Source organism: Centropristis striata, chromosome 19 (genome assembly GCF_030273125.1).
Source record: "Centropristis striata isolate RG_2023a ecotype Rhode Island chromosome 19, C.striata_1.0, whole genome shotgun sequence".
Taxonomy (NCBI): Eukaryota; Metazoa; Chordata; class Actinopteri; order Perciformes; family Serranidae; genus Centropristis; species Centropristis striata.
Window position 1 is genome coordinate 2,344,578 of NC_081535.1, and position 14,702 is coordinate 2,359,279.

A 14,702-nucleotide genomic window follows, 5' to 3' on the forward strand; every position below is an offset into this window, starting at 1 on the left:
GAAAGAAATGCTTGTTTTTTCATATTTCAGTCCTAGGCTCAGATCAAAAAGACGAAATGGAAAAATGGGCAACAGGAATAAATTTGATTTTAATGTTTAATTGGTCATTCTCTTCTCCGTAGTCAAACTGTCCCTATATAATAATAATAATAATAATAATAATAATAATAATAATAATAATAATATAATGTAGTGACCCTTATTGTGATATTTATGGTAAATTCATGTAAACTGCTCAGAGCGAGGTGACATGAAGGAGAAACACTTTACTGTCATTCTTTATCACTTTTTTTCAGTGTAAAACTCTGACCAGCAGAGAGGAGATCAAATAATAATTAAATTGCGTAGCGCTTAAAATGTATGAAGATTGAAATGTGAAAAAACAAGCATTTTTTTCCGTTTTTTGTTTTATAATAGACAACAAATAACAAAATAACCAGTCAGTTTATCATTATTTGATTTTGTTTACCAACTGAAAATGGAAAGAACGAATGCAAGACAGATTCTATGTGATCTTTACTTTGAGCAGAGCTGTAATAATAATAATAATAATAATAATAATTAATGTTTAGACTCACCCTGACAGGACACCCAGCACCAGGTTGAGCATGAAGAAGGATCCGATGATGATGAGGGGGATGAAGTAGAGCCAGTTCCACGTGTTTCCTGCTACGTCGTTGGTCTGAAAACACAAAAACAACAAGCAAATAAGATCTTTTCAGCTTCTGGTACAAATTAAAAGTCGTAACCATCACGTTTGTTAGTCCAGAAAGCTCCGCAGCTCTTTGACTTCTTCATGAGGTAAAAACCTTCAGCAGCAAGTTTCCATGTCACATTTAGAGCCTCAACTCTTTTTCAACAAAGGTTAAAATCACCACCACCAAGTGGAACATGATTTACTGTTTTAAAGAGATTTTGCAGATTTTGCAGAGTGTGTTTCAACATTTTTAATGCAATCTTTTGTGTTAAATGTTTTTTTGCGTGTGATTTTTGGCTATTTTTTGTGTTTTCTTTGTGTTTTTATCTGTGTTTAATGTAATTTTTTTTATTTTCTTGTGTTTTTTTGTGTGTTTCTGTGTATTTTTTCTGTGTGTTTCTTTGTGTTTTTTGTATTTTTTTTATTTGTGTTTTTTGTAATTTTGTGTGCGTTTTTTTTTTTTAATGCATTTTTGTAATTTTTTGTGTTTTTTGTCATTTTTGTGTGTGGTTTTTATGTGTGTGGTCGCTCTGTATTTTTATGTTGTTTTTTGTTATTTTTTGGTGTGTTTTTGTGTGTCTTTTGTCAATAAATCAAAAAAAAAAATTTGTATGTTTGTTATTTGTGTTGTGTTTGCGTTTTTTGCTTTTTCACGTGTTTTTTTTTTTTTTTTTGTGTAGTTTTTTGTGTTTCAAAATGTTGATCCAGTAAGTCAAAATATAAATAAATAAAAAATAATAATGAGGTTGAGCTGTAAAAGATGATAGCAGCATGACATGGTGATCATTATTTAAGTTGCATATACAGACAGAATGAAAAAGAGTCAAAAACCAACAAAATAGACCCAAACTCCAAAGGGTTAACCTTCAATTCCCTAATAAACAGGTACATAAATATACATATATAACATATATAATGTTTCATTACTTTGTACTGTACTCTGGTTGCTTATTCCAAGTTGGAACGAGTTATTTTAATAAGAAATGAACATGAAGTTTAGTTGTGAATGAACCAGTTTGAGCCTCTTCCTCATTTCCTCCCCAACAACAGCTGAGAATGACAATGTGTTTTTATTTACACACTAAGTGAACGGAAACTTCTGCCAACTTCCCTCATTAGCAAAATATTGATAATAACTTTTCAATTTGGAAAAAAAAAGCAATTAAAAAAGTCTGTGAGCTTTGTACTGCAGACAAATAAAAAGCTCCGTCTGCTATCAGCCAAAACAAATGTTATATTCAACAGCAGCTACAGTTAAAAAAACATCCTGAGAATTCATTTTACACAGAAAAATTGGTGTGACGATTCCACCTACACACCTACACACACACACACACACACACACACACACACACTTCAGCATTGATCTATTTTATTTTATAGCGGTGTGAGGCCCCATGATACGATTTGATTGTGATTTTAAGCATTTTGCGATATGGTGATTATTAAGATACAATATATATTGCGAAATAACTGTTTAACCCTTTGATGCACAACATGGGTCTAAACCAGGGGTCTCAAACTCGCGGCCCGCGGGCCAATCGTGGCCCTCGTGATGATATGTTGTGGCCCCCACCTTGATATGAAAGTTTAATGTGAGTTTTATATGAATGGCACTTTACCGTGTTGTGTGTGGAAGGTCCCTTTAAATACTGTTTTTGGTAATTTTGTCTTTTTTAAATGATTCTGTGTCTTTTTTTGGTCATTTTGTTTCTTTTTTTGGTCATTTTGTGTCTTTTTTATCATTTTGTAGTCAATTTGTGTCTTTTTTGGTAATTTTGTGTCTTTATTCTGTAATTTTGTGTCTTTTTTTGGTCATTTGGTGTCTTTTTGGTCATTTTTCTGTCCTTTTTTGGTCATTTTGTGGTCAATTTGTGTCTTTTTTGGTCATTTTGTGGTCAATTTGTGTCTTTTTTGGTCATTTTGTTTCTTTTTTGCTTAATTTTATGTAATTTTTTTGGTCGATTAGATTATTTTTGGGGTAATTTTGTGTCTTTTTTTGGTCATTTAGTGTCTTTTTTGGTCATATTGTGTCTTTTTTATCACTTTGTGGTCAATTTGTGTCTTTTTTGGTCATTTTGTTTCCTTTTTTGGTCATTTTGTGTCTTTTTTGATCATTTTGATTCTTTTTGGGAATTTTTCTGTCTTTTCTTTTAACTGATAGCAAAGGACTTAGATTAAAAGCAACAATAAAATATAGTAACAAATATATAAATGCACAGAGAGATGTTTCAGTTGTTGTCTGCTTCATTATTTGTTATATATATTTCAACAATATATGTTAACAATATTTCATTATTGTTTGTCTGATCTGAACTGAAAAAGGACTCAAAAAGTTTGAGAACTCCTGCTCTAAAGCTCTGTATATTACTGTATAGTTGTATACTGGTTGGACACTTGTCTAACCTCCCTGTGTTCTCCTGTGTTCTAGTGTTCTAGTGTTCAGACTGAGTAGACGTTCTGCTGGTTCCCTCGGGGGTTCTGGGAGTCAGCAGCGTCCCGTTAGAGGACAGAGACAGACTGATGGGTTCTGTGAGGACCAGTGACATTGTGCAGACGTGGAGTCTCAGAACGCTGCTGCTCTAATGGAGACGGAGGTTCAGGCTGAATCAGCAGCTGGAGATCTACATTATACAGCCACACACACACACACACACACACACACATAGATATACAGTAACACACACTCTGTCTCAGCTGTCAGAGGAGCAGCCCACACACACACACACACACACACACACACACACACACACACACACACACACACCACCACCACCATACATGGCTGGCAGAGGCTTCACTTTGTTGCACATTGCAATAATAAGTGTGTCTAAAACCAGATCAAACAGTAAATTAAGATTATTAAATCTAGAAATAAGCATGTTGAACACTTAAAATAAGAAATTAACTCTTAAAATCAGATCAATTAAAGCTGCCAGCTTTTTCCCCCATTTTTTCTTCCTCCTTTCCTCTCCTCACGTTGTGCTTTCTTTCATCTCTGTCTTCCTGTCCTGTCCACCTCTTTGTCATATTGTATGTGTGTTTTAAGTATATGTTTGGACAGGTTGATGGCTAATTTAAAAAAAAACTGTAGATTTAGAAGTGTTAGATCATTGATGTGTTCAACAGTTTAATTGTGATTATTTGCTTTATTTTCAAGTGTGAGATGCAAAGATCTGAATCTTCTCATTAAATACAAAGCTGGAAAAAACTGGATCTTGTTAGCTTAGCTTAGCATGAAGACTCAAAGCAATGGGAAACAGCTAGCCTATATACTGTAAATATATCGATATATTTTTATATGTGATACAGAATTAGATCATATCACATATATCAATATAGTTCTTTTTTTTCTTCTTTCTTTAAATATAATTGCTGCTTTTTTTCTCATATAAATATATTTATTTCATAAAAAGATTTATTTATTTAAATGTGCACTTCATGGAGCTTTGATTTTTTTTTTAAAAAAGGTTCTCCTGTTATACAGTATTAATGTTCACTTAAATAAACAGTTTCAATACTTATGACATGTCATATTTGACTTTGACCGAACATTTGCTCTCACTTTGAGATAAAAATATCAGGATATATTTCAAAATATTCAGCTTAACTATATCTATAAGGATATGACTTTTGGTCCATATCGCCCAGCCCTAAAATAGGTGACTGTTTGTTTTATATTGTTGCCATATTAACTTTGTGATATCTCAGTGTTGTTTACAGCTTGTTGTTCTTTAGGTAAATGTTTCTCTGAGGGGAGCTCTGGTTGTCTGGTGGAGGACAACATTCAGAGTCAACGTGTTGCTGTGTTGCTGTGTTGCTGTGTTGCTGTGTTGCTGTGTTGCTCCAGTCAGCTGTTAGAGGAAGATGTTTCTCTCCTGGTGACGTGACCTTAATTCCTCAGCTGATGCTCAGCCAGACCAGCTGAGTTACCTTCAGCTGCTGCAAAATGTTTTTATGGTTCTGTAACACAACAGCAAGAACCAAACAAGATCAATGGAACCCAACATGCACAGTCGGATTTTACACTTCTTGTGAGAACATTTATGGTTGTTTTTTTGGTTGTTTCTTTTCAAAAGGAAAATTTGTCGGACTATAACTGAAGATATTTTACATAACTACTCCTATTAACCTCCTGGAGTTCTTCTATTCATTAAAAATACACTGAGCATGTTTTATTTACAGTAATAACTTTATTTATATAACAGACAAGCTGAGAAAGCCAGTTGAAAGTTCCATTGATGTTTCTAGAGCGTTTTTAAATTGTGAATTTTTCTTTCTACAATAAAAACTATGACTGTTTTAAATCTACATGCAAATAAACTGTTTTATAGTTTTATTTATGTATTATTAATTCTGCTGTTTTTGTGTATAAATGGTAAAAAGAAATAATGGCAGTGTCTTTTGTTTGTATTTTGGGTTCCTGGCAGCTTTATACTTTGTCAATTAAAATAAAATGTAAAATCTGACTGATAGCCAAGTTTGTGTGTAGAAAAAGGAGCCATGCATGTGATGTAAGGACAGACTGAAAGATGATAAACAGAGACAGACATTAATGCAGAGGAAGTTGACACATTTGAACCAACATCTCCTGGACTTCAGAGGGTTAAACAGCAACTTGTTTGACACTGAAAAATCATTATAATTAAATCCAGAAGTCTACTTTGCATATTTTGAAAATGTCTAGACAAAAATCAAAAAGTGGCTGCTTACTTTTCTCTTTTAAATTTAGACATTTAAGCATTATAAAAAAAACTGTCCCCAGCAAATAAACACAAATATTCTGATGGGTGAAATATATTTATATTAAAAGCTCATTCTGGGCCTCGAATCCAAGAAGAGAAGAGGATAAAAGATAAGAGAAGAGAAGAGAAGAGAAGAGAAGAGAAGAGAAGAGAAGAGAAGAGAAGAGAAGAGAAGAGAAGAGAAGAGAAGAGAAGAGAAGAGAAGAGAAGATAAGATAAGATAAGATAAGATAAGATAAGATAAGATAAGATAAGAGAAGAGAAGAGAAGAGAAGAGGATAAAACAGAAGAGAAGCCTGGAGCAGCATTAAAGGACATCCATCACTTCTTTTTATCATCCGTCACTAGTGATGGAGGTGTGATCACTATTCTATATTACTAACAGCCTGCAGCTCCGTCAGCAACATCTGAGCTTCATCTGCATTTAATACATACCTTATATATTTAGAGAGACGTGTGTGTGTGTGTGTGTGTGTGTGTGTGTGTGTGTGTGTGTGTGTGTGTGTGTGTGTTGTTCTTGTACTCCCTACATAGTGAGGACCAGGAACACGTTTTTAACCAACAGAATGAGGACATTTTGGCCGGTCCTCACTTCTTTAAAGGCTTTTTTTTTTTAGATTTCAGACTTTGTTTTAAGGGTTAAAGGTTACAATCAGGTTTATGTTAGGGTTACCATGGTTACCTTAGGGTAAGGGGCTCGGGAACAAGGTAATTACAGTTAACGAAAACAAAATGAAATAACAAAAACTAGAATTGAAAAAACATGTTCGTTAACTGAAATAAAAATAAAAATGAGAGTTTAAAAAAAGAAAAAGATAATTAACTGAAACTGTATTGTGTGATTACAAAACGAAGTGAAATTATAGTGGAAATATCCTTCATTTCGTCATCTTTGTCAACTTTTTTCATACATAATGAAGATGGATCAGACAAAGGAAATAAATGCAAAATTTACTGTGACCTCTTTTAATCTCCCACCCAACAAATACCCCATTACAAAACACTACAACTAATAAAAACTAAACTAAAACTAAGGAATTATTTAAAAAAAAAAATACTAAACTGAAACTAGCAAACTCACTCTAAAAACTAAAGAAAAATCCAAAACTATTATAACCTTGATAGGGAATTCACTGTTCCAATGAGGGTCCTCACATAGATAGTACAAGAATGTGTGTGTGTGTGTGTGTGTGTGTACACTCTCGATTTCACTTCAAGTCTGCAGATTTATTTTTTCATGCATTTTGATCAAATCCTGACAAGCAGCTACTTTATAATCGACGTTGAAAACAACCAACAAATAATAAAGTTGCAGACAAATCAGATGATCAGATGATCTGAATGTTAACAGATGGAAACTCTCTGCAGGAGATTCATTTTTAAAAATGATATACTAGACCGCACGGCTGATTTATTTTCAATCTTCAGTTTTTGCTGTTGCATTCTTTTATGTCCTTTATGCATATTACAACATATTCAGAGATGGAAAAAGCAGTTTTCACACTATATTTCACAGATTCTCGTCTTTTCTGTCCTACAAAGTCTAACTGCAGTAGCTACATTTATGGTTTAAAATTGATTTATAACTAAAAATGAACTTCTTGACGTCTGTTTTATCTTGTGACAAAGTTTTCAAATAAATTGTCATGATGTTTGAGCTTATAAATGACATCATCAATACATGTACACTGTTAAAAAAACTGTTGTTTTTATGGTAAAAAACCAGCAGCTGTGGTTGCCAGAACTTTACCGTAATAAATACGGTGCAACTTTTTTTAAATATTACGGTAAAATGATATTAACACTGTTGATTTCACAATTAAGATTGACATTTTATTCCATATTTTACTGTATGAATAAAAGGTTTTTCCATCAAAAGAAACGCTGTTCTGCCATATAATTGAAAATTAAATATTACAGTATATTTCTGTTAGAGATATGGTGTTTAGTACATTTAACTGTGAGAAAAAGTATTTTTTACAAAAGATAAATGCAAAAATTACAGTGATGGCTTGTATATATATTACATTAAATACATATGACAGTGTATTTTACAGTGGAGTAATATATTTTTCATAAACAAAACTGTAAAAAATCCTGTTTTGGCTGATATATACACTACTGGTCAAAAGTTTTAGAACACACCAACTTTTCCAGAATTTAATTGAAAATGATGCAGTTTAATGTCTCAGTGTACTCTGAAATTAATGCACATTTAACATTTAAAATTCTTTATTGAGTGTTTTGAAAGTAAAAAAAAGATTCAAAATCTAATTTTATGTTGGACTAAAGGACTAAAAAAAGACACAAAATGACCATAAAAAAGACACAAAATGACAAAAAAGACACCAAAAGACACAAAATGACTAAAAAAGACACAAAATGACTTACAAAGACATGAAAAGAATTCAAAAATGGACAAAATAGCCCAAGACTCCATAGAGTTAAGTTGTTAACCCATTTCTTGTTCCCTGAAAAAGGCCTTCTTGTATAATTCTGAAATGTACATTATTTTCCAGTTTTGGTTAAGCTTACCTTTTTTTATTTACCTCTGGCAGTTCACCACTTACCTTTGGACCCTTTCAAGCTGTTCATTTGACTTGAACTGCTTGAATTTCAATAAAAAACTGGAAAAATTGGGGTGTTCTAAAACTTTTGACCGGTAGTGTACATTTTCAGTGTTTCATTGTTACTGAAACTGAATTAACTCATTTATCATTTTATGTCTTTTACTGTCATGGTTTAGCTGTTTTTCACTATAAAATCATTTAGACAGACATTTTTTACAGTGTAGAAATAAGTGCCAGATCACTAATCTACCTATAACACATTTGGCCGGTCAGTCAAAAAACATTTAAAAACTTGAAAACAGTTTTTCTCAGTTTTACCTTTTGCTAGTTACTGCAGTTAGACTTTGTAGGACAGAATAAAGATCCCTAAATGTTAAATGTTTCTCATGATGAACCCCACAGTGTTGCTCTCGACCTCCACTCAGAGTGTTCTGGGTTCAGAGTGGTGCAATGAGATTAAAGCCCACGTTGTGCACAGCGAGAGAGCAAACGCAGGGCATATGGTTATCAGGGCCACTGGCTACACTCCTCCACTTCATTACCACGCTGCTGCTGCACTGTGTCGCCTTCAGCACTACTTCTAATGAGCCCATATGTTGGTAGAGTGTAATGTGAAGACAAGAAAACAAATGCGAGAGTAAAATGTCGTCAAAAAGTTACACGAGAGGCCAAAAGTTTGGAACAAGATCAAATTTGTACAAAAAGAGATCATAGTTTCATTGGTATACTTTGTAACAAAATAAACCTGATTATTGTATAAAGAGTCACTTATTAGAACACATTCTGACTCTAATTATCAGGTCTTTGGGTTTTTATTGCTTAGACTTTGTGTTTCCTTCTTTCCTTAATGTATAAATCTGAACTCTTGTTTCTTTACTTATTTGTCTTTTTTGTCATAGTTTGTGTCTTTTTTGTTATAATTTGTGTTTTTTGTTATATTTTGTGTCTTTTTCGTCATAATTTGTGTCTTTTTCGTCATAATTTTGTCTTTTTTGTCATAATTTGTGTCTTTTCTGTCACAATTTCTGTCTTTTTTGTCATAATTTACTAGCGTACTTACTAACGTACTTATTTACTAACGTAATTACTTACTTACTTACTTACTTACTTACTAACATACTTAATTACTAATGTACTTAATTACTTACTAACATACTTACTTACTAACGTACTTAATTACCAACGTACTTAATTACTAACGTACTTAATTACTTACTAACATACTTACTTACAAACGTACTTAATTACCGACGTACTTAATTACTAACATACTTACTTACTAACTTACTTACTAACGTACTTACTTACTAACGTAATTACTTACTTACTTACTAACGTACTTACTTACTAACGTACTTACTTACTTTCTTACTTACTTACTAACGTATTTACTTACAAACGTACTTACTTACTAACATACTTACTTACTTTCTTACTTACTTACTAACATATTTACTTACTAACGTACTTACTTACTAACGTACTTACTTACTTTCTTACTTACTTACTAACATATTTACTTACTAACGTACTTACTTACTAACATATTTACTTACTAACGTACTTACTTACTAACGTACTTACTTACTAACATACTTACTTACTAACGTACTTACTTACTTTCTTACTTACTTACTAACATATTTAATTACTAACGTGCTTACTTACTAACGTACTTACTTACTTTCTTACTTACTTACTAACATATTTAATTACTAACGTACTTACTTACTTGCTAACTTACTTACTAACTTACTAATGTTCAGGTTTTTGTTTTAATGCAGAAAAGTTGCATATTATCCCTTTAAAATCAATCTTGAAAAAGAGTTCATAACCCACCATGAAAGCTAATTATTGCACAAAACGAGTTGATGCCACCAGAGAAAGTTGCCTCTAGAAACAAACTTTACCGACTTCTCCACTGAGCTCGATGTTTCTCTATGAGTTGACTTGATATGGTTATTCCACCTCTGTTATCCCATGAGTCAGCGCTGGCTGGCTGCCTGCACTGAACGATCAGCGAGGAAAAAGCAAACGCTGCCACATAATTTGGAGTCATGCATCATGCAGTTGTGGTGTGACAGAGTACTCCCACTCTCTCTCAGCTTACAGTGCTGCCACCACACACACACTCCCTGTGATGCCAGGGGAAGCCTGCTGAGATGAAGACAGCCACTCTGAATCAATGCTGCAGCTCCTTACAGCCTGAAACATTCACAAGCAGCAGCTGTGACTACAGAGTTCAACAGCTCCGGTGGCTCAGAGAGCAAAAGGTCCTCACAGGAAGAAGATATCAAGACAGTTTGAGCTGAATGAGGCTCTTATCATCACTCTCAGAGGCCAACATTATTCTCTTATGACATCTTATGACATCTTATGACAAATTCATCTGCTGCAGGCTAATTTTAGTGATATTTAATCAGCCCGTTTGGCCTCGACAGGCTGACCACTTAAATGTGGACACAAAGTTCCTTTAAAATCAAAGTACTCAATAAGTTTGACTCTCTCTCATAGGCTGCAGTCTCTTATCCAGACACCTGAGCCCTGCTGTCAGCTTCCCTCTAAAGTTTTGGCTTTTCTAGAAGTTTCCATGTCCAATTTCATGCATCAACTCTTTTTCAGAAAAGGTAAAAATTAAAAAAGAAGACACCTCAACCAAGTGTAGCAACATGATTTTACTGTGAAGTTTTTGCAGAGGTTTTTCAAATTTTGCAGTTTGCATTCAACATTTTAATGCAGTCTTTTGTGTTGAATGTTTATTGTGTGATTTTTGTGTGAGTGTGTGTTTTTTTGTATTTTTTGTGTTTTTTAATGCATGTTTTTTGTATTTTTTGGTGTGTTTTTTGTAATTTGTTCTTTTTTTTGTAAAATTTTTTTTATTTGTAACGTACTTACTTACTTACTTACTAAAGTACTGACTTACTTACTAACTTACTAACGTACTTACTTACTTATTTACTTACTAACTAACTTGCTAACGTACTTACTCAATTACTTACTTACTAACATACTAACTAACTTACTAACTTACTTACTTACTAACTAACTAACTTACTAACTACTTACTTACTAACATACTTACTTAATTACTTACTAACTAACTTACTTATGTACTTGCTTACTTACTAACTTACTAACATACTTACTTACTAACATACTTACTAACTTACTTACTTACAAACATACTTACTAACATACTTACTTAATTACTTACTAACTAACTTACTTACGTACTTGCTTACTTACTAACTTACTAACATACTTACTCACTAACGTACTTACTAACTTACTTACTTACTAACATACTTACTAACATACTTACTAACTTACTTACTTACTTACTTACTAACATACTTACTTAATTACTTACTAACTAACTTACTTACGTACTTGCTTACTTACTAACTTACTAACATACTTACTTACTAACATACTTACTCACTAACGTACTTACTAACTTACTTACTTACTAACATACTTACTTACAAACATACTTACTTACAAACATACTTACTCACTAACGTACTGAGTAACTTACTTACTTACTAACATACTTACTTACTTACTAACATACTTACTTACTAACATACTTACTTACTTACTTACTTACTTACTTACAAACATACTTACTTACTAACTTACTTACTAACTTACTTACTAACATACTTACTTACTTACTTACTTACTTACTTACTTACTAACATACTTATGTACTTACTTACTTACTTACTTACTTACATACTTACTAACTTACTTACTTACAAACATACTTACTTACTTACTAACTTACTAACTTACTTACTTACTTACTTACTAACATACTTACTTACAAACATACTTACTTAGTAACTTACTTACTAACATACTTACTAACTTACTTACTTACTTACTTACTAACATACTTACTAACTTACTTACTTTCTAACATACTTACTTACTAACTTACTAATGTACTTACTTGACTTACATACTTACTTACTTGCATAATCAGCAGCTCATTTACAAATTCAATTTACATCACCCTCCACCTTTACCTCCATCGTGTTTTTGTTTGTCTGTTGTCAGCATGTTTACAGAAAAAATACTGGCTTGATTGTCAATAAAAGACATGACTTTAATCAGGATTTATTAAAGAACAGTGCTCTCATGCAGGATCCCAACACTCCCCAAACTGAGATTTGAGATTTTAATTCAACACTCAAATGAGAGCAAATACAATATTAAGTGACGTGTAAATTTCTTGCAGTGTTAAGCCTGAACATGACACAGCAGAAGTAATTAGGGCCGTGTCTAATTTGATGGCAGCCGTCGGGGCGCCAGGAGAGACAGAGGAAATGTAATAAAGTCACGGGGCATGAAACGAAGATTGCCACATTATCAACGCTGAGAAACCACCCACTCATTCCTGCTGCTGCCAGAACGGTGTCACTTCCCCGCTGACTGTCTCAGAGCTGCAGCAGCAGCAGCCACAGTGAATCAGTGCTTCACTCTCTTTACTGGATCACTGTCGTGGCATTTCTACCCAGCATGACTGGATAGTGGAGACAGATGGACATAGTGATCATACCTGAGTCTGACGTACTTACTAACGTACTTACAAACTTACTAATTTACTAACGTACTTACTTCCTAACTTACTAATTTACTAACGTAAGTACTTACTGACTTACTTACTTACTAACATACTTACTATCTTACTTACTAATGTACCTACTTGCTTACTTACTTACTTTTCTAACTTACTTACTAACTTACTTACTTACTGACTTACTTACTGACTTACTGACTCACGTACCTATTTGCTTGCTTACTTACTTGCTAACTTACTTGCGAACTTACTAACATATTTATTTACTTCCTTACTTATCTACTCACTTACTTGCTAACTTACTTACTGACTTACTTACTTACTAACATACTTACTATCTTACTTACTAACGTACCTACTTGCTTACTTACTTATCTACTCACTTACTTGCTATCTTACTTACTTACTGACTTATTTACTAACATACTTACTATCTTACTTACTAACGTACCTACTTGCTTACTTACTTACTAACTTACTTACTTATCTACTCACTTACTTGCTAACTTACTTACTTACTTACTTACTAACATACTTACTTACTTACTTATCTACTCACTTACTTGCTAACTTACTTACTTACTTACTTACTTACTTACTAACATACTTACTTACTGACTTACTTTCTTACTGACTTACTTTCTTACTGACTTATGCACTTACTTACTTACTTACATATTTACTTACTAACATACTAACTAACTAACTAACTAACTAACTAACTAACTAGCTAGCTAGCTAGCTAGCTAGCTAACTAACTAACTAACTAACTAACTAACTAACTAACTAATATACTTACTTACTTACTTACTTACTTACTTACTTACTTACTTACTTACTTACTTACTTACTTACTTACTTACTTACTTACTTACTTACTTACTTGCATAATCAGCAGCTCATTTACAAATTAAATTAGCATCATCCTCTACTTTTACCTCCATCTAGGAGGTCATGTTAGGTCAGCATGATAACAGAAAAAATATTGGCTTGATTTTCAGATGAGGCTTGTGCCAAGAAAGAACTTGTTATAATTTGGAGAGGATCTAAATAACTGCATGGATACACTAATTATTTTCTGTTAACACTGTGAGATAGCCTTGGCGAAGGCAGAGTGCCCTTGTCTTTACTTGAGGAAGATTTTCTGAGCTGTGCTTCATGCATCAGACCCTTGTTGACTATGAATGTTATGTAACATCTTTTGGCATTCTTTTGGTGCAACAAGTTCATTTTCACATTTGTAGTATTCAGCCCCAATCAACACCCAATCAACATCACATGAGGCCTTTATCAAACATTACACAGCTCTAAAGCTACAAAAGGTTCAATATGAAGGAGTACTCTTAAAGTCCTGTACACAGACTTTTATCTTTCTTACTTACTTACTTACTTACTTACTTACTATCTTACTTACTTACTTACTTACTTACTTACTTACTTACTTACTTACTTACTAACTTACTTACTTACTTACTTACTTACTTACTTACTTACTTACTTACTAACATACTTACTTACTAACTTACTAATTTACTAACGTACTTACTTACTGACGTACTGACTTACTTACTAACATACTTACTAACTTACTAACTAACGTACCTACTTGATAACTTATTTACTAACTTACTAATGTACTGACTGACTGACTGACTTACTTACTAACTAACGTACTTACTAACATACTTAATTACTAACGTACCTACTTGCTTACTTACTTGCTAACTTACATACTAACTTACTAACGTACTTACTTACTTACTTACTTGTTTACTTACTAACATACTTACTTACTTACTGATGAACTAATTAACTTTCCTACTAACATACATACTTACTACTTACTCACTCACTCACTCACTTACTTACTAACGTACTAACTAACATACTTACTTACTAACTAACTAACTAACATACTTACTAACGTACTTACTAACATACTTACTTACTTACTTACTAATTTACTAACGTACTTACTTACTGACGTACTGACTTACTTACTAACATACTTACTAACTTACTAACTAACGTACCTACTTGCTTACTTACTTGATAACTTATTTACTAACTTACTAACGTACTGACTGACTGACTGACTTACT

General features: G+C 32.8%; 1 protein-coding gene across 1 annotated transcript in view; it reads right to left on the minus strand.

Moving 5' to 3' along the window:
• Positions 1 to 14,702, minus strand: part of cacna1bb (calcium channel, voltage-dependent, N type, alpha 1B subunit, b) — a 336,559-nt gene that overhangs the window by 178,481 nt on the left and 143,376 nt on the right. Inside the window, exon 9 of the mRNA XM_059357455.1 lies at positions 579 to 682. Within this exon, the coding sequence (XP_059213438.1) occupies positions 579 to 682 (104 nt within the window). The remainder of the gene's footprint in view (positions 1 to 578; positions 683 to 14,702) is intronic.